Source organism: Gobius niger, assembly GCF_951799975.1.
Source record: "Gobius niger genome assembly, chromosome: 2".
In the NCBI taxonomy this organism is placed as follows: domain Eukaryota; kingdom Metazoa; phylum Chordata; class Actinopteri; order Gobiiformes; family Gobiidae; genus Gobius; species Gobius niger.
The window spans coordinates 42,119,897-42,142,068 of record NC_136853.1 but is presented as its reverse complement, the minus strand read 5'-3'; the positions used below and the strand labels follow the sequence as shown (position 1 = coordinate 42,142,068).

The window sequence follows — 22,172 nt, the reverse complement described above, 5'->3', positions numbered from 1 at the left end:
AGAAATTTGACTGAATATGATTTCGCTTTCAACTCAGAGGCCACTTTTATATGTCAATAGGTTGAGCTCATGTTCAGAACTGCTCATCAAAGATAATCAAAGCCCACCATGGCATAAGGAGCCGTCCAACTGTAGAAAAAGTTTAAAAAAAAAAAGTTTTACCTTACACCTCCCCATACGTTGTTATTGCACCCAAGGTCCCGGGTTCGATCTCTGGCCAGACAAGGCCTTTCAGTGTGGACTTTACATGTTCTCCCTGGCATAGGTTTACTCCAGGTACACCGGTTTCCCCTACAGGGCCGTGGGAAGATATTTTGGCTAGGGGGTGCTGAGAGACAAGATTGCCCCCCAAAACGCTATTTCTCAGCTTATTTCCTATTTATTTAACCCCTTAACTCCCACCTGGACTGAGCACATTTTCTCCAGTTTGGCTTTACCCCAATCCAAAAGCTTCTGGAAAAAAGGTGTGAAAATAGCGACAGAACTGAGACGAAAACAATGATGAAGATGTGACAAAAAAGTTAGAAAACTTTGACAAAAAATGACAAAAAATGGACAAACAAAAAGACAAAAAAGACAAAAAATTACAAAAAATGACCAAAAAAAATGACAAAAAAAATGACAAAAAAATTGACAAAAAATGACAAAAAATGTAACAAAAATGTGACAAAAAATGACAATAAATTTCCAAAAATTAGTTGAATACCCCCCTAAAAAAAAAATTGAAAAAAATCTGATGACGTGAGGAAAAAGATCCATTTAGATGAGTTTTGTAGATCTTCGCTTTCAAATGAGGTGCTACACTGGCCTACAGGATTTGGGTAAAGCTGAACTGGAGAAAATTCTCTCGGTTCAGGCAGGAGTAAAGAGGTTAATATTGCTTGCAATGCATAGACGATCCACCAGGGGGTGCTGTAGTGCCCTCAGCACCCTGGGTTCCCACGGCCTTGTTCCCCTACCACTAAAACATGTACAATACGCTAGAATGAATGATGTGTCTGCGTGAATGAATCAATTCCATTTCTCTCCAATAAATTAAAAAATGTTAAATATTGTCGACATAAAAAGCAACATTTGGACATAGTGTGTTAAGACTAAAATAAAATGCATAAGTGCAATAGGTAAAAAGAACAACAACAAAAACATATTCAGCCCTATTTGGATCATGATTGGGAGATCACCGAGTAAAGGAGGGATTTGCCAAAAAACAAAAACAAAAAAAACGAGGAACTCTCAGGGCAGTGTCACACTTCCTGTCTGCACCCGGATACCATCTGTTGTGACCATACTCGCTTCCTGCATGTGCTGAGTGAGGTACAGAACGGCAGTGAATCACAGAATATGGACTGAAAAGATGTCATCAAACACTCGGCTGATGATGTAAAACGAGACAATACAAATATAGGCTTAAGGAAATTCCAATGATGCAGAAAACTTACCTGCTGCATTTCATAAAATATTTTTAAACGGCATACGAATGTACTTCTGAGCTGCCCATGCATTTTCAAATAAGTGCCATGTTATTACACTTTTGGGTACCACGGCACTATGGTGTTACCTTGACTTCTTCCGAAATATAAAAGTTCAACCAGAAGCTTTAGTCCAAGTGGGTGCCTTACCTAACCGGCTGCCATTTCGGGGCATGGCCATGAATGATCCGAGCGTGCCCCCGATGACACTGTGAGGCCGTCGGAGCGGAGGCTTTTTGAAGGAGCCCGTGTACTGGTGCAGGAAGGAGTGCATGCTGTGGGACGTGGGCGGCCGGCCGTTCCTCATGAAGGGCTCTGAAACACAAGATCAAAACATCAGCACAATGTTGTTTTCTCTGACGATTTCAAAAACATTGGCTTTCAAAGTACCGCCACTATATTCATTATAGCATGTTGATGGTGTGTCATCTTTACTTGGTTTTCATTGCAGGCATCCTGTTGCTTTCTGCACGCTGCATATTAAAGCTGCACTTACTGAATTGTATTGCATAAAACCGTGAAAGGCGTAGGTAGTTGAGTAAAATCTCTCAGCGGTTTCCTAAATGAGTTTCTGGCTCTCTCACAGACCGTCCTGCACATCCCAACTGTTTACTTCAGTTAATTAAAGGCACGTCTCAGCAGGAGTTCATAGTGAGACGTGAACAGGGCGAATTGCCAATGCCAACACTGTGCTAATAATAGTACTAATAGCTTACACTTGTATTACGCTTTTCAAGCCAGTGTTACCAAGTCAAAGTGCTACACTGTATTATTATCATTATTCATTCACACATCCTGGGAGCTGGTAAGCTACTATTGCAGCCACAGCCACCGCTGAGGTCGACTCACGAAGTGAGGCTTTCAATCTGCGCCATCGGCTCCTCCGACCCCCACCAACCACACATTCAGAACATGCAAACTCCACACAGAAAGACAGAAACAGCCGGGTGCTCTAACTGTGAAGCACTAGCACTAACTGCTGCGCCACCAGGCCTCAATGTGCTAATTTAGCCTCTGACTTCCTGATTCGAGCTGGAGGAAAATGCACTGCATTATGACACAACTGCCCACATGGATGGTCATTTACTAAGCGTTTTGACACATACAAACACGGTAGAGTGTTCTAAAATGGAGCAAAAAGAAAGTGCAGTTGATGTGGCGTCCTAAATGTTTTCAAATGTCTGTATCTGGCTCATTTAGAAAGCTAAAATAATAACTGGGCTGTTTTGATGGTGTGTGGGGTTACAAAGACAGTATCTGTGACATAGTTTCCCTTGGCTCTACATTGAAATGTGGCAGTTCACATTACACTGTCCATTAAAAAGGCTCCACGAGTTTGTCCCACGTCCTTTTAAAGTCCTTAATCCTTACAAACTCCGCGAGGTCCGTGCACGACAGCGCAGTGATGATACATGAGGAAGCACGAGCCGTTTGCTGTTCACCTGTTCTCCTCATTGCGGGTGTCTCCAAACTGCGAGCCTTGATATTCTCTGGTTTTGAGGAGTCCATGATAAAAACCTCACGATCTTCAGACAGACAATCAGCAGGTGATCACCGTTTCCTGCTAGTTTCCATCCCAGATATGACTTCGGCCTTTGCTCTGGATGAGCGTGTGGAGGGCTTGGAGTTTTTTAGCACCTGGCTTAGTAAATGACCCCCATGGTCTGTTGTTCTTTGACAAATGTTGCCAACTTAAGTTCACTATGATACAAGAAAATAATCTGATTTCCACAGCTTTAAGAAGAGAGACTCGTTAAGTGTTATCATCAATGAAAAACTGTCACCAAACCAAGGGAGGGACTGAACCAGATCTAAACTAAATTTGGGTGAATCGGGGAGTGGATTAGGCCAAAACAGGTCATAGCCTCTACTAGCTCCAAAACTCCGTCTCAACCAAGTTAAGTGAGACAAAGACTCCTGAGCACAAGAAAGAGTTCACATATCACCAGTTTGCAGCTTCTAACAATATTAGACCATTATTAGGGCGATTAGACATAAAAATGGTAAACAATGTGGACTGTTGTCACATCGTTGGCAAATTCACTTTCATTATTCTAATTTGCAACGTATGCTATATCGATTTAACGCTGTTTTATCTCACCATCTCTAAATGGACAGACTCTGCTCTCGCGTCTTTGAATTTTTAATGCAGAGTGCCGCGCTGTCCCCTGTCTTTTATGGCTCCGAGCAGCGAGTTGAAAAGGTCACGGAGCATAAAGCTGGCTGCGGTAACAGGAAAAGCGGTAGTAAAACCATTTTCTCACTCCACACGATAATGGCCAGTCTATGGCAGCACCTTTTCTCCTTTCGACAGGAGACTTGCACACTGTAGAAATGATTAACTCTTTTCCTGCCAGCCCTTTCCTCAGAAGCCGCCCTCGTCCACCAGCATTTCTGCTCATTTTCAACAATCTGACATTGTTAAAAATATATATATATTATAAGTTTATTGATATCTGTTGTCTATTGGTTTATTGTCCATCTGTTTCCGGCATTATCGTCCGGGTTGCCCATCTCGTCGTGTGGTCAGCCACTTCCCTCAATCTGATCTGACTCTGATTCTGTCTCACGGTCAGGACAAACAGAGGCCAAGATTGAGGCAATTAGTCTATAGCGAGTTTTCTTGCTGCCCGGCCAAGTTTTAAACCCTGCTGCTGCCACTGATTAAGTAAGAGCACACAGAATGCAGAGGGTGTTGATGGGACAGTTGGACAGAGTTTACTTCACAGAAAACCTGAGAATGCATAGTTACTAAAACAAAGGGCTGGGTCCCATTAAACGATATCGGGTTGGTATTGGAAAAAAGTTTATGTACTACTGGTATCAAAAAAATAAAAGTATTGAGAGAGAAAGAGAAAACAGTATTGAAGCAGCAGTACTATCTTCACTCCTAAAGATATTAGGAGGACGTCGAAGTGCTCCTAAGGTGTTATTACAGCTTATAATAAAGTACCCATTTTTATCCGATTAGAAAATGTACATGTTTAATTTTGTGTAACTATACTTTGATCGTGTAACTGCTCACGTGACCGTATTTAAATAGGAGAAACGTGAAAGAGCTTGGTTGCTTCTAACGTCACACCGTTTGGAGCTATAGGAATATATTGGGAGAGGCCAAATGCTAACAACATCTTTGGTCGTTTTGTGTGACTGAGCGCACACAGTTCTTCCATACTGTGATATGTTCTTACCTGAGCTTAGTCTGGTCTTTGTGCCCGTGGAAGAGTTTGGATAGCTTCTAACTTCACCCCCGTTTGGAGCTATAGGAATATGCTGCGAGAGGCTAAATGCTAGCAACATCTTTGGTCTTTGTGCGTGCGCTCAGTCACCAGACAGGTACACATTAACCCGTCTAAGCTCAGTTAAGAACATATCTGTGTGGAAAAACGATGGCCTGTTCCTTTAAGGAAGGGACTTGGTTTCAGCACTTTTCCCATTTTTTTCTTAAAGGGACTATACTGAGTTTTAAAATGTTAAAATTAAGTATTTTCCTCCCCTACATGTTTCAACAATGTCCTATGGTGTAGAATTAGCTCAGACCTGTTCACCACAACTGCCTCTAAAATCCTGCACTGTCACTCAAAAACGTGTCCGAAGTGCCGTCATGCACAAGCTTAATATAGAAGCTGCAGTTACACGTATGACCTGAGGTGGCAGTAGTGAATATAATATGACTAACTCGCATCTAGCCTCAATGTTTGTCCCATTTTTCCCAATTTTATTACACATTTCTGCCCCAATTTTCTCCTCATGTTTACCTTTTGTTTTTCATTTTTTATAATAATATTTTCACAATTTTCTCCCATATTTTCTCCAATCCCCCCAAACCAACTATGTAATGTAACTGCACCTGCCCTACTAAAATGTGGATAAACTAACACCACTCCAGGTAACAATACCAAAACCAACAGTACAAGTTAATTCTTAAACTTCTCTGACATGACACTTTTCTCAGATGTTTTAACTTAGTCTTAGTGTGTGACATTGAACACAGCAAGACCACGTAGATGTGTGGAAAACAGTCATTCAAAACTGACGCCTGTGTGAGCGTAAAATACCATAAAACCGTTTTATTCCACAGAAACGAGAACCCAAAAGCATAAAAATGACTGGAAACCTTTGTTCTAAATACCACATCTTAAAAAAACCTCCCAACATGCTTAAACACAAAGGCAAAAAAAAGGAAGAAAAAAACCCCCACAAATAAATACATAGCGTTTATCCGTCGTAGCGTTAAATCGACATGGTAATTTCATCACAACAGAACTATAGTAAAGACAATCTGCAGTAGATTAACAGCCACCGTAGCCACAATCTGAAGCCAGCAGTTGTGGCTTGCAGCTCAATAGCCCCATAAGCCAGTTTTTTCTTTAGTTACATAACACGAGAGACTCTCCTCACTCCAGTCCAAGTCCATTACAGCAGTTTGACGCACTTCTCTCACGCTCTTTTCATCATCTTCATAATTTAAAAGACCCAAGGGACGCAGCCAAGACTTCATCATCCCTGTGTGTGGGTGTGCGAGAGGGGCCAAAGGATAGGAAGATGCTTCAAAACATTAAAAAACAAAAAAACTACTGGCATTTCCTTGGCTGGGTAGTCTCTGTGAGGAATTGCTGTCTGCAAATATTTACTACTATCAAGAACTCTCACATAAGCACGTCCAGAGCAGTGGTACGGATGACTTGTATTTGGATTCAGGCATCACAATACAGTACATGGCAAATTAATTATTGCTACAGCAGTATTAGGTGTTTTTAAAATGTTATGGCGTTCTGTGTTGAAATCAAAATATCTCATTAATATAGGAAGTAAGTAAAAAAAATCGTAGCATGTGAACAAGTAGAACACCGGCCTTATAAGTGAGTGGCCATAAAAGCATCGGACCAAACCAAGAAATTCATATTTAATAAGGGCTCTTCCGCCATTTAAACTAACAGAGCACTTTGCTTACCGGGTGAGGTCAAGGGTACCCTGTTTGCAGCCGGAAATAACAAAATACAATTTAATTAAAAGTCTTCACAAAAAGCCTACCATTGAAGTGGTTCTCAAACTCAGGGCCACTGCAAAGCCATGAGGCACAAATGTAGGGCAGACTCATGGTCGTTCAGTCGCACTTTTTGCATCAATTAACACATTGAGGCCACGCTGTTTTGGGGGATTTAGCTGTAGATGCCAACAATCCAGACCATTTTTCATAATACTTGTAGCACCGCAGCGTATTCTATGTTATAGCTATGGACACATGATGTGGCTCATTTGAAAGACAAGGCTCTAAGCTCTCTGTAAGTGAAAACAGTTTAATTCTATATGCCAAAGAGAGGCTAGTTTTGATCAAAATCACTGATTTTCTTTCTAGGAACGGAGATAACGGGGTTTTATTCAACACTCTCCTTTCTGATTAACTCCTCTCTTCTTCTCTGGACAGACACTAACGTTATGTGAATAATGCCTAAATATCTCAGTTTCAAGTCAATTTTCAAACATTGTTGACACGTTTTGAAACACCTCGGGCCAGATCTTGTGGCGGCGCACGGGGCGGCGCAGGCTCTTGGCGAATTATTTTCCGAGTGACGGAGCTATATGTGCCATTCGCCTCCGCCACCTGTGAGGGGGCGTCACAAGAGGAGGCGACTGCACTGATGGAAACACGGCTGACATTCACTTCCTCGTTTACATTGCGCTGTCTTGCGTTCTTTCTTAAGCCTTAGGCTCTCACAGGTCAAACTAAAAACTTTATTTACCCCATCGTGAGCTAAACCATGTTCACGTCTCGAGAGAAAAAGAGCTACAGCGTCCGCTGTGGCGCGGATCAGCCCGCACTTGGCGTGAACACGAAGCAAAACAAAAGCACATGTTCACCTCCCACTCCCCCACAACCACTCTCCTGGACGCGGAGTCGATCTGGCTGGAGGTAAATGTGTGTCTCCACCCACTTAAATGCGCTAAGTCTGGAGTGGCAAGATCACAAAGTGCTCCTACTGAGCGCAAAATGTCACGCTATCGTCTGCATTTTGAGACACGCGATCGGGCCCCTCGTGTTGCCACAGATCGATCACTTTTTATCGCGTGTGCATTTAAAGCCACACTGCGTAGAATTTTACCCAATAAAAAAATTGACATACAGGCATTACTTTTATGACAGAAATGTCCATCATTGAAAAAAAACTCATAAATGTACAAACAAACATTTATGAAGCTCACCCCTCCTAAGATATGACTGTGAACTTTACCGGGAGTGGGTACGTCTCCAGCTCGTATCCATGGAGATGTGACTAAAGGCAGTAGAATTTGAGATTTTAACAGGTTAGGTTCTCATCCAAATCCATTATTTACACACTGCAGTAACAGCATTTTATGTGTAGAGCTGGTCATTAGGAGCATGTTTTGTTTTGCCGGCAACAGTATAGTCCAAAATCTTACGCAGCGTACCTTTAAACAGCCTGGTTCTCGGATTGAAGACTTAACCTGGACATTTCTCAGTCGACTGATTTCAACCATTTAAAAAAAATCAGAGAAATGCTAAAATCTCAACTGTTTTGCTTCCATGGGAGAGAAGTGTCGGCTTTACAGCTGTTTGCTATGCAACACCACATCACCTTGGACTAAAGAAAAAAAGAACAGAAACGCAATAATAAATATAAAATGTCCAGATCGTGACTTTTCACAAGTTTTTGATCGTCATTTATTTCACGGTTCAAGGTGTATTAGAGTGTCTAGTTTCGCAATAAACAAAAAAAAAAAACGAAAGAATGACCTTTTCCGCTTTTGGCACTCAATGTGTTAAGATGCTCTAACTTTGCATAACACCAGAGGCTTGTGGTCTTTTACAGAATTCCATTATAAAAAAGATATCAGCGTTTTACAGACAGTGGTGACGGTGATGCCGTGAGACCCCAGAGGACATTTGAGATCATGGACGATGATGGAAGAGGAATAATATGGATGTATGGACAGCACATGTACAGCAGCAGATGCAGGAGTCCGAGACAGACGACAAGATTAATCTGTCGTGCTGTTAAGTTCTTCTATTAGGGGTGTAATGGTACACAGAAAATACTGAACCGGTCCCAGTTGTTAACCATTTCCATACAGTTTGGGTCACACAGCGCCACGACCACTTTTAGCCGACGGATCGCTGCTCTGGGCATGTTTTTGAACATATAGTCGATTTTTTGGCTTCGGGACAGCCCTACATAAATGTTTGATAGTCATGGAAATAGTAATTAGACATTTGCACGAGTATGAGATGAGCACTACCGTTGTCCTTTGTGCCCCCATCCTCCAGGGTCATCTGCTCGGCCAGCTCCGACAGAGACTCGTCGATGGTCTGACTGGAGCGAAGCGTTAGCGACAAGCGCTTCTTAAAACGCTTCATCTTCTCCATCACAGGGCACTGCGCCGCCTACAGGACACACAGAGAAAACGAGCTTGTTAAAAACAGAGCAGAAGAACAACATAGGAGTGGGCGAGCGACAGGACAATAAAGATGCCAGTTTGTCGAGATTGTAGGATGTGACTTCCCATTTACTTCCCCCCGCCCACTTCAATTATTGGTCAGTCTGCATCCTGCTCCAAGCGAGTGGCACATAATTAACCCAAACAGCGTGAACTCTCAGGTGAAGCAGATACACTTTAGTTATTAAAGCCTATCCAATGGCTGGCCCGGCACCGTTCCATTCCCACAATGCATCATTATCGCCCCGCCTCCTACAGCACTCCCACAACACCCCTCACCTGACCCTCACCACAAAAACACATCTGCAAAGTAAGTAGAAATGCAAAAAGCAGCAGAAGCTTAAGACAGAGGAGGATTCACTTCAGACACCAACTGAAGACAGAAAATCTAATTAGGGCTTTAAAGGAAACACAAGTACCATTTTTTCATAGTTTGGCAGCGACTTATGTGATTTTTCTTTTCTTAATGCAATATACTAAGTAACTTGTTAACCTTAATAAAGCCTTTTCGTAGTCCCTCTGGGGGCAATACAAGTGTTAATGGGATGATTGGGGGGTCTTTCATCTCCCCCTGGTGTGTCTGGCCAGGAAACCCCAATTGCAACTTGCAACCGGACCAGAGCCACCAATACACACTAATGGAATCACGAAGAAGAAGCTAACAGGCTAACAGGCAAAGCTAACTGCGGGCTAGCACCACTTTTACAGCCAAGTTTGAGTGAAAAAAAATATATATATTTCCAATGTGTAATTGGATAAACAAAACAAAGCCAATCGCGGGCTAAAAGCTAGATGGCCACAGCTGGAGGAACGGGTTTGCAAATGAGAGCTTGAAAAACGTGTTGCCGGGAGAGGCTTGTCAACTGTGCAGTTACGCCTCCGTGCCCAGGCAGTTGCCATGGTGATTGTTCAGAAGTGACAGAGAGGATGAAGAATTCAATGGGTCTAATGATTTGGATTTTGGAGATCGACAGTTTGGCATGTTTGAATTGAAATTGTGATCTCTCTGAAATGTAAAAATGCTCAATGATTTATCTATTTTTTGCCAGATCAAACACCTCTTTTAAACCTCTGATACACGTCCAGTATAACAGGGAAAGCGGCCACTCGGAAATTAATCACAAGCTCTTCAAGTGGCTGCTCATTGAAAACTCTGCGCTGCTGTTATTATTCACTCAAAAAATAGACAAACAGATAAGCCCTCACAAGTCGGCGAGGCTGGCGCTGCATAAATTCGTGTTTGCGAGGGATTCCTGCGGCCCCAGTGTCGTCCAAAATATCTCGCAACTCATGAATAAAACAAACGACTGCTTTTAATCCAATATTCACCCCTCTGCAAATGCTCAAACGGCACATCAATAAACCATGGGCTAAGCATAAATAAAAAATAACCATCACGGATTTTAACAAGGCACTTTTCACACGTTTAGCCGCTGAGAGGAGGTAAGCGGAGAGAAGCAAGTCAGTTTAGATGGCTACAGTAAAGAAGGGTGACACTCACAGCTAGATCTGTCTTGGCATAATGACACAGAGCATACGATGAGTAAAGATATCTAAACCAGTGAGTTCTCTGTATATTTCTGGTTACTGAAAGTTTGTGTGTTCAGCGTTCTTTTGCTTGGTGTGAAAAAGGAACAGGATCTTGGATAAGAAACGTTCCTCCTCTAAAAAAAAAGAAAAAAAAAAAATCAGATACAAGCAAACTTCTTCACCTCTTAACTCCTGCCTTAACCAAGCACGTTTTCAGCTTTACCCAAATCTTAAGCCTATGGCCAGTGTGACGCCTCATTTGAAAGCTAAGACTTACATTCATGATCTAATGGCTCATTTCCACCTACCCATTTGAAATGTTCCTACCGTTTTTAAGTACCAGCTTGGCCCTGGTACTAACCAGGCCAAGCAGATACTGTTTCCATGGATACAGCCAAAAGCAAAGCCAAATCTATGGATGGATACGCCCTGGTAACCATGGTTACAGTATCAGGTTCTACAGAGTAATGGAAACACAACCAGGCCAAGTAGAGCAGGACCAAACCAAGTAGACCAGAGTAGGGTAAGGCTGGTGGAAGCGAACCTTGTGTCGTTGCCACTTCGTTCCTTTTTTGGTCATGTTTTTGTCATGTTTTTCTTGATTTTTTAATCACTTTTTTGTCGTATTTTTGTTGCTTTTTCATAACTTTGGTCACTTTGTTGTTTCGTTTTATTTTAATACATTTTTGACGCATCTTTGTTGCTTTTTCATCAATTTTTTTGTTGCATCTCTGTTGCTTTTTAATCACTTTTTTTTTCATAAAGTTGTTGTTTTTTGCTTCTTTATCAAATTTTTGTCAAAGTTTTGTTTTGTTTTTTAATCAATTTTTGTCGCATCTTTGTTGCTTTTTAATCACTTTTTTGTCACATTTTTGTTTTTTTCATCAATTTTTTTGTCGCGTTTTGCGGCCTTTTCATCACTTTTTGTCGCCTGTTTTGTTGCGTTTTTGTTGTATTATCACTTTTTTTGTTTCTTTTTTAATCAGTTTTTGTTGCATCTTTGTTGCTTGTTTTATTTTATTTTATTGTTGCATCTTTGTTGCTTGTTTTATTTTATTTTTTTGTTACATTTTAGTTGCTTCCCAGTCACATTTTTTTTGTCACATTGTGTTTTTTTTTCCATCAATTTTGTGTCACATTTTCATCAATTTTTTTATGTGCTTTATATCACTTTTTAGTCGTCTGTTTTGTTGCTTTTTGTTGCATTTTTGTTGCTTTTCCATCCCTTCTTTGTTAAGCTGATCAAATATGCCAGTCTCAGATGACGTTTCTTTGAGTATTTTTGCAGCGAGGGGCTCTGGGCACAGGAAACACCTTGCTCTCTCGTACCTCCATTGTGCAGTATTGTGTCTGTGTGATATTGTGCGACCGTTTGTGTTGCGGGTGTGAGGGGAGGCTTCGCTCAACCACTGGAGGAAACGCACTGAGGAAACGACGGCAGCAGAAAGGCACCGCCCGACAAGACAAGACTATAGAAACCCTGACTATAGAAACTCCAAAACAAAGAGCCAGGGTTTTCTCCAGAGGCAACGAGAGCACACGGAAACTGTAGTATGAATTTACACTCAAAAAGAGAAAAGAAGACGGAAAAAGGCTACTTCAGAACTAAGTCTTTGTTTATTAGTCCTTGTAACAGGTCAAATAGTGTGGACAGATATCTATTAACAAAGCATTTAAAAAGTTGCTTGCGTAAACGAAATTCTGCAAACCATCTGCTTTCCTCCAAGTCTTTCACCAATTGGATCTACTGTATATATCGAATGCCAAGAAAGGGATTGATGTAGTTGGCTTGAAAAGAATCTATTATTAATTACTACAGCAAAGACGGCAATGCCATTTCCTTTGTAAACAACAAAATATCCTGTCACTATGTAGTCTAATTATGTATAAAACCTGCTAAACTTATCGCCTCTACAAACATACCGGTATGTACACAAATCCTCGCTAATGAGAACTCTCTTTGTCTGTCATTTCAAGGCAGAATCAAGATCGCGTCACCTCTGTGAGCTGATTTTTCTGTTGCTTTGAAGACAACTGTTCAAAGCTCACATAACACTGATTTCAATGACTGTGGCGCTATGGTTTGCCGAAAGCGGCACCACTGACGTCATGCTTTATGGGTTCATGCCTTCGCCTTTTGGCCATTGGACAAATACAATGAATCACTTGGCTGTATCAAACAACGTCTTCTGCTACATCCATAATAAATCTATTCTTGGGTACCTCTAGGTCTCGAGTCTGTTAGCGACAAAACCTGTGTACCCATATACAGCGAGAACCATATGTTTACATGCACTTAATAAAAATCATCAAACAACCTGGTTATATTCAACAGTGAAACAAGTACTGTACTGACATGGGCTGAGAGGGTACTCTGCCAGGAAGAAGCCCTTACTCCAAAAGAAACACAAATAAAAAAAGGATAAAGACAGTAATTTTTCCGAGACATATCCTGTGGTCTGACGGAAAAAATCCCAACCATCCCAACTTTGAAATACGGGGTGGCAGCATCATGCAGTGGGGTTGTTTTGCTCCGCGAGGGACTGGACACTTCACTAGATAGATGACATCATGAAGAAAGAACAATATGTGGAAATATTGGAGCAACATTTCAAGACATCAGCAAGGAAGTTAAAGCTTGGGCACAGATGGGTCTTCCAAATTCCCAAAGCATATGGCCAAACTGGTTACAGAGCGGCTTAAGGAGAACAAAGTCAATGTTTTGAAGTGGCCATCACAAAGTCCTGATGAAAATGTATGGGCAGAGCTGGAGAGGCATGTGCATGCAAGGTGGCCTACAAATTTGGCTCAGTTACACCAGTTCTGTTTGGACGAATGGACCAAAACTCCTGCCAGCTATTGTGAGAAGCTTGTGGAAAGTTATCCAAAAGTTTGACCCAAAATATACAGTTTAAAGGCAATTCTACCAAGTATTAATTAAATGTATGTAAACTTTTGGTTTTGTAAAAAGTAAGTAAAAAAAATGTGTAGAAAATTCTATGTCTCATTCTTCTGGAATTTGACAAATGGAAATAATTCTTAAAATTCTAATTGACCTAAAAAAAAAAAAAGTCAGTTCTGGTTTAATATCTGATAGTGAAAAAAAAAATGCAAATGTGTCTTTTTATGAAGTGTGTGTAAACATCTTCCTCTGTAAAAGTCCAAACCATCTAAATAACAATCTGACCATCATCAAAACATCCAAATTGACTCTCTTAGTCCATCCTAGGAATGAACAAAGAGAAACATCTACAGCTCTGCTACCTGTAGTAACCTCACAGAAAGGAGACCCTAACCCCAGTCAAAAAGCCAATTGTAAGTAGGTGAACTTTATTTGTATATCACTTTTCACAGACACAAAGTCACAAAGTGCTTCACAGTAAAAACAGATAGGAACACATCTTAAAACTATCGACAATCATTGGCAGCGCAAGTCGATTGGACTAGAATGCTTTTGCAAACAAATGTGTTTTTAGCCGCTTTTTAAAATCATGTTCACGGAGTCTAGAGAGTGCAAGTCGAGGGCACGGCAGCTTTGAATGATCAATCCTCCCGAGTTTTAAACCAGGTACTGGAACTATCAATAGGTTCTGCTCAGACGATCTCAAGCTCTGAGTTGGGGCTGTAGGGCTTTATGAGATCAACAATGTTAGAAAGAACTTGACCATGTTGGGCATTGTGAGCCAACTCCCAGCTACTTTGGTCCAGACAAACACATTCTGTTCTCACAGCTCTCAAGCAACCATCAATCTTGGTCTTTCTCTCTCTGAAGGTCATATTCCTCTGTTTTCTAAGAGACTCCATCCGTCTGCTCTTTCTCGTCCTTCTCTCATTCATCATGTGTGACGGAGACCAAACGCCTCCATCCGTCAGCCGCAGCAGCACAGGTGACCCGCTGCCTTACACAACACACTCCCACAGGAAACATGTGCAACCCGTGAGGAACGCAAAGTGCATCATCACTGCTGCAAATGTTGCGGCACATGTTCTAATGGGCTTATTTTAGCTGTTGTTTTCTTCACAGTGCTGGCTAAATGGGCACATCATGTTCCAGTCTCTTAAATGTTAAAGCTTCTGGTTTAGTTAGTTCTGCTCTGCCTCGGCAAACATTTCCAGATGAGAGGCAAAATGTCCTCAACCCTGTCCAGTTGACGATTTTGAAAACCTTTAGTTTCAGTCCAGGTTTAGTTCCCTCTTTGGACGGTCTACAGTGCTGGGTTTGTCTTTGTTGTGGTTAAACTGGTTGTAATTGTCCACTCTTGTTAGGTAATACTTGGACCACATCACTCCCCGTCTCTCGCTCATGCCGCTGCAGTGTGCTGACAGGAATGTGACCTGAATCTGGACACAGCGGGTGAACAGTCGCCTAATTAAAAACACAACAGGACCTCGATGGGGACTTCATTAATTAGCAAATGTCACCATCGCATGACAACAGCGGACAGTGTGAAGACCTTTAACTGGGTCTGCAATTAAAAATGTCAATGACCAGTCAAAGTAATGTTTCCCCTTTTGATGTTCAAATCTTGTGGGATTGTTTTTTTGTTGTAATGACATGCTAATATTTTTCTGTACAAACCATTAAATATAAAAAACTCAAAAAAATCCAGATTGACTCCTTTTTATCTGTCAGATTAACTTTGGTGTTGCAAGTGTCAGATCTGCCAGCCAAAAAAGCAATAAAAGCCCATTTTTCCCACAATTCCATACAACGTCATATTGTGTGAAAAGCGTCTAATTGTTTGTGTTATGGATCACTGATAATATCCTGAATCAATGGTTCACACCTGTGTTGTGAGGGCCTGTACAAATCGTGCTGATCCCGACACCACGAAGAGACAATATTTCGATATCCAAAAAATGATTTATCACCAAGGAACAGAGACAGAAAGGCTTTCGTACGAGAGAGAGAGGGATTTGATCCTGACCCAAGAAACTATAAAGTCTACTCCGGACATTTTATAGATACATCTTCATGATCATCATGCGTGTGCACATTACGATGATTATGTTATCATCACATGGCTCCTTGTCAGTGCAAAAATACACTAGCGAAAACTGTAGAGTGGGCACACTTATACATTATATGTACATGCGAGCCTATGTAAACCTTGTCAATTGACACACAATATGGGGGCTTGCTGCAGAGAATCATGGGTATTTCGAGAAACGGAGACACATCTATAGTATTGAACTGTCTCCAAAAGGATATGTCAAGTATAGAAGCAGCAGGTCATTCCTCTGTTAGTTGATCAGTCCATATTCAGTCTCCTCTCAGTTACTGCTCCCGCTATCTCAAATTAGGGCTTCACTTTATTTTACATCACCTTGATACATTGTACCCAACAAAATTTAGTACAACGTAATCTGCTTTGCAACAATCTGTGATAACTTGTGCTCGTTTTATGTAGTGCATTTGGAATAATGTGTATTAGTACTTTGGAGGTACATAACGTAACAAGACATAAGGTCCTTAGGGCTAGGGCTTAAAGGGACTATACAGAGTTTAAAAATGTTAAAATTATGCATTTTCCTCCCCGTACATGTTCCGACAATGTCCTAATGTGTAGAATGAGCCCAGACCTCTTCACCACAACTGCCTCTAAAATCCTGCACTGTCATTGAAAACGGTGTTATTTCGTCCGAATTGCCGTCATGCACGAGCTTAATACAGAAGGTGCAGTTACACGTATGACCTGAGGTGGCAGTAGTGAGTATAAAATGGCAAACTTGCATCTAGCCCCTTTAAGGTTAGGATTAGAGTTATGGCCTTATGTCTTATTACACTATGTGCCTCCAAACTACAAAATACATATCATTACATTGTGTATGTAACACATAGGTACAAGTTACTACACATTGTAACAAAGGGGTACAGGTACAATGTATCACGGGTAGAGTGAAATTAAGTGCTACCCAATCAATCGCAATATCTGCTGGATAAATCGCTGTTTTTCTCTTCTAAAGTTGTGCTCAAAGCGCAGTCCAACTGGTAAATAAATACTTTAGGCACACAGTTATTACGTTAAAAAGTCTTTTACATTCAGGGCATAACTGACCCAATGCAAACATTAGTTTCATACAATATGGTTTTATCAGAATTTTACAGCATAAGAAAATGCTAACAGGCTGTGATTTGAGTTCAGTGGGTCATAGTTTCCCTGATGTCTTCGGGGGTTCTGCCTGGCAACATGTTTAGCCCACTTCTGAGGAGGAAGTGTGTCAGGACTGCCCCAGCGGCTACATCACTATGCAGATCTAATGAGACAGTGCATGTGCATACAGTATAGAGAAGACAAACAACATTATTATAATATAGGGCAATGGCTGAACCGAGTACTCGCAGTGCCACGTAAAAACATTTCCAAGAAATACCAGTGGGCTAAGATAAGACAAAGTACATAATAAAGTGGACGGGAGAGGAAAACAATTAGACTCACTGAAGTGCAACAAAAGCAACTGTCATTATAATAAAGAGAAAACAGAGCAATGTAGATGCAAAACTGACAAAAGGATTGTCAATGAGCCTCAAGTAATACAAAAAATAGCACAATTGACATAACTGTTAAAGCAGAACTAAGTAACTCTTGCCCCTAGAGGCCATAAGCCCCACTGCAGGTGTCGTAGTATGTTGCGTTTTTTTACTCATTAATTTTCCGTGAGAGGAAATACTACGCTGACAGAAAAGACAAAGGGAGAAAGGGATATTGTACACAAGGGATATTTTTTTTCACTCAAACTTGGCTGTAAATACTGCTTAAGTGGCGTTGGCCTGCAGGTAGCTTTCCCCTTTAGCCTGTTCTTCTTCGTGATTCCATTAGTGTGTATTGGTGGGTCCGACCCAGAGGCAGGAAAGTTGCAATTGTGGTTTTCTGGCTAGAGGTCCTGGGGGAGATGAAAGACCCCCCAATCATCCCATTAACAGTTGTATTACCCCCAGAAGGACTACGGAAAAGGATTTATTATGGTAAGTAAGTTACTTAGTAGACAAAAATAGAACAGGTACGAAGCCACTAGGATAGGAATGAACATGCCTTAACAAAACCTAAACAGTTAGTCACAGCGTTCACATCAAAACACTCATAAGCATCACAGCTGAAGTGAAGTCCTAATTCATTTTCAGTTTGGGAAGCTTTACACTTGAAAAAGACATCAACGTCTGGATAATAATGATAACGATGACAAAACAGATGCTGCAGATTACACTGACGACTTGCACGTGTTGTGTTGGGAGAGTAATAATCAGCCTTTGTTTGATTGTAACAGAGCTGGGTTTTATCTCCTCTCTCAAACAAAACAAAAGGGAGCCACGTGACAAGAGTTCAGACCAGCGGCAGAAACGGCAGCTGTTTGAATCGATACAGCCACGCATCAAAAATTAAATCACCACCGCTTTGAACAAGCTTTGGATCCATTTTACTTGGGAGCCAAACTAAATGTTATAGTTTCAATGCATTCTTTATCGACGCAAATAACATGTTACATCTGAAAGAACATTAACTATGGCAATATAACTATAAAGCCCAAGCGTGACAGTCAGACCATTTTCACCAGATAATTTTTGGCTGCATCGAATGGCAGTATGCCAATTTATTATTATGCAGCGCTAATCAGTGATCATCAGAAAAAAGGTCTTTAGCAAATCTGTTCCATTTAAGAGAATATGTTCAGGCTCGTCTTGGGGAAAATCTTAGATTGTTGCTCAAAGTTGCAAGTCTTCGGTCGCAACAGTGAGACAGGGACACAGATTTAAAGCAGAATTAAGCAACTTCTTTACCTTAATAAATCCTTTTCATAGTCCCTCTGGACGCAATACATCTCCCACTGGTGTCTCTGGCCAGGAAACCACAAATTTCCTTGCTCTGTCTCGGAGGCCCAATACACACTAATGGAATCACGAAGAAGAAGCTGGGTCAGTCCATCTCAGTTCACCCGATGAGTTAAACCCCACCCTCTCCAATTTTTGTGAAATTTGGTATACATGTAATTCATGGCCAGAAAAGCCAACATTTCAAATTTTAAACTAATTGGACCAACGTTTTTTGAGATATGGCATTTTCATTTTTTCACTTTTTCGCGAAAAAGGGCATGGCCGCCTACTTTCAAATTGCTGTAACTCAGCAACCACTGGTCCGATTTTCAAAAAACAGGTATGTCTGTAAAGGGGAGACCACGAGGAATAAAAATGTGACATTGGTTCGTGCATCTTGGTATTTTTTAGGTGAATTACCTTTGTACTTATATTTTGACCTTGAAATTGACCCTGTGGGACACGCCCAACCTCTCCGACGCAAATAGGAAAAATGTAGCCCTATGTGTCAACTACAACATATAAAAAAACTGGAGGGGTTTTCTTTTTCATTTTCATGTAATACCAGGTAGAAGTTGACATACCCACTCCTCCAGACATCCATTCACTGTCCGTTCTGTACAATTCCATTAATTTATATACACAGTGCCTCAGCTGCAGTGGGGTTTATGGCGTCTAGGGGCATGTCCTTAGTTCTGCTTTAAAACAGAACCATCGTACGACCAAAGATGAGCTGCGACCGACATCAGGCCGTGTCTGATATCTTGTAACACTAGTCGCAGATTGAGGCATCCTTTCCTTGGATCTCTGTCAAGCGTCTCATCGACAAAAAACACCACTGCCAGAGTCACAAGCAACACAGGTCAGGCATTGAAGGGACCGCATTTTGCTTTCCCTGCACTTTTCCCTGAAATAAACACCGCACACTAGCGGCACTTGCCCCAGCTAAACACACTCCGTCTGCTCCTGAAACTGACAAAACGTTGGTCGAAGCTACGATTTTCTTATTGAACGATCGCAGAGTGGAGACAAGATCAGGCTCCAGATCTTACAATCCCTACGTCTTGCAATGTGGCATCTAAAAATCTTATGAGACGACGAAAAAAATGTAATGCACAACGGGCATTAGTCTGTTTCCAACAACGTAAGAAAAAGAATGAGGTAATACAATGGAAAATGTGGCTCTGTGTTGGGTCATGAGGCTGCTGATGTAAAGACAAGGGGAGAGAAGAGAGAAAGAGAGAGGGGGGAAAGTACTGGGATTGTAGTCAGCCAGAACACAGTCATTGTGTTCGAGTAAAAAGTCGATGGCCACAGAGTGAGGAAGGAAATGGTGAATATGCCTTAGATCAGTGTTTCTGATCTGGTGATACTTGAGGGGCACCTGATTGCAGAGGAGGTCCGGAACTTTGTCTGGTCAGGTCATAAATGATATTATTTGAGCAAAAAAAAGGTTACAAAAATCATCAAATATTACTGAGAAAGGGCTACAAGTGAAGAAAACACCCCAACTTCAGTTTATTTATAACGTTGTTAAGTAGTGACGGCACAGCTCTACTTCCGGGTCCGCAGATGTGCAAGAAACTACAAAAAACTCTTTAATACCACGATAAATATTTCTGAAACTCAACAGGGAGTTACTGAACATACTTATTTATCAGGCCCATTAGCCAAAAATGCTGTACCTACTGCTATAAAAATAATATTTACCAAAATCACTACATCCGGGTTAGCGGAGAAAAATGCAAACGGCGCAGCAGCTACGCTAACTCCGGAAGTAGTGACTTTAGTAAATATTTCTTTTTTAGCAGTAGGTGCAGAATTTTTGGCTACTGGGCCGGATAAATAAGTATGTTCAGTAACTTTATGTTGAGTTTCAGAAATATTAATGGTTGTTTTCAAGAGTTTAATGTTTTTTCTCGCATATTCGCCGGTCTGCTAGAACCCGGAAGCGGAAGTCGTGACGTCACACTTAACGTATTGACCCTTTAATTGATGGTAAACATTCTGGGCTTAGCTCGAGGCGGGAAGCTAGATTCTGTAGTTGTAGCTGTTGTCATAGTAACGATAAACAATTGTCTGTTAAATAAACTGTTGTTGGAAATATCAGATAAACCTTATTTTATTGTCTCAAATGTCATTCCTCTTGTTCCTCACATTTTTTAGTTGGAGTTTTACACATAGTTACTATCCATCCATCCATCCATCCATTTTCTTCCGCTTTATCCGGGGCCGGGTCGCGGGGGCAGCAGTCTCAGCAGAGATGCCCAAACTTCCCGGTCCACACACACCTCCTCCAGCTGTTCTGACCCCGAGGCGACACCAGGCCAGCTCGGAGACATAGTCCCACCACCGTGTCCTGGGCCTTCCACGAGGCCTTGTCCCACTAGGACATGCCTGGAACACCTCCCGCGGGAGGCGACCAGGAGGCATCCGGAACAGATGCCCGAGCCACCTCAGCTCCTTTCGACGTGAAGGAGCAGCGACTCTACTCCGAGCTCCTCTCGGGTAACTGAGCTCCTCACCCTATCTCGAAGGGTGCACCCAGCCACCCTGCGAAGGAAGCTCATTTCGGCCGCTTGTATTCGCGATCTCGTCCTTTCATAGTTACTAGTTTTATAATAATAATAATTTTTATTTGTAACACACTCTTCATTCAGTGAATTTCACAGTGCTACAAGAAAACACACACATTTAAAAACATCAACAATTATTTCTTAAAAAGGAATGTTTTCATTTTAGTTTTAAAGAGTCCAGGTTTTGGAGGCTGTTCCAAAGCCTTAGCTGCTAAGGCTTAGCAGAAGACTCTGTCCCCCATGATTCGACGCTTGGTGGTAGGAACATGAAGAGGCTACTGGATGACCTGAGGGTGCGGGTGCAGGGTTTCCGTGGTAGGAGTTCCTGCAGGTATTGTGGGGCGTGACCAGTGATGCATTTATGGGTGAGCAGCAGGATTCTGTAATCGATCCGGGCAGAAACCGGGAGCCAGTGCAGTGAAAACAGAACGGGTGTGATGTGGTCATACTTCCTGGCTCGCACAAGGAGTCTCGCTGCTCTGTTCTGTAAGTGTTGGAGCCTTTGGAGCTTTTGCGGACTTTTGACTTCACATTGAAAGTATAATAGATTTCTAAAATGGCTCCAGAGTAAATGTGTAGCCATGTGTTCATTTTTAAAGCCTAATAATGCACACTATGAACAGCAGGTGGCGCAGCTGGGATGTACCGTCAAATGCCACTGATTCACAACAAAGAAGGAGGTTTGTCACCGATATATTGCCGTACAGGAATTTATGGGAAATCAGGCTCAATTTTCATAATTTTGATAGTATTCTTAACACTTGTTTAAACAGATTTGTAATTTTTGTATTCTCTTCAGCAAACGCTTTCAGTTTATAATTGACTAAGCAAACTTGAGTCGAGGTACTAAACTAGTAGAGTACATATTATATTTCACAATGTGCTCTTGGGCATGACACCCTGCCTGTGTGAACCACTTAAGTATAGTGTGTAGCCCAAATGACACGCTTCCAGTTCCATCAACGCTGCCCCAGGGCAACTGTGGCTACATCATGAGCAAACGACTTGATGTGCTGCGTCTGCATTTTGTATATTGAACTTTCTTACAAGCACAATATAATAATAGCCTCTTTCAAGCTGCGTTTTTAATACTTCCAACAGACGTCAATGGATTCTGTCTCCCTCCACGGCTTTTATACCGAGTAAAAGTGACATAATCGGAGCAAAAACACATAAGAAAGTTGAACACTGGCTGAATACAAAGACTCTCAAAGTTTCCAAAAGGCGAGCGGTGATGAGGCTGTAAATATCCTGCTCATATGAGACTCAGCACTTTGCTTCAGGACAGCAATGAGCAGCTGGAATAAGAACATATGAAGAAAAAAAAAA

General features: G+C 41.6%; 1 protein-coding gene across 1 annotated transcript in view; it reads right to left on the bottom strand.

Moving 5' to 3' along the window:
- cdk17 (cyclin dependent kinase 17) overlaps nucleotides 1–22,172 on the bottom strand; it is a 76,177-nt gene that overhangs the window by 26,494 nt on the left and 27,511 nt on the right. The window contains exons 2-3 of the mRNA XM_079552472.1: nucleotides 8,730–8,874; nucleotides 1,620–1,784 (exon numbers count right to left, since the gene is read on the bottom strand). Of these exons, the coding sequence (XP_079408598.1) occupies nucleotides 1,620–1,784; nucleotides 8,730–8,856 (292 nt within the window). The 5' untranslated portion in view covers nucleotides 8,857–8,874. The remainder of the gene's footprint in view (nucleotides 1–1,619; nucleotides 1,785–8,729; nucleotides 8,875–22,172) is intronic.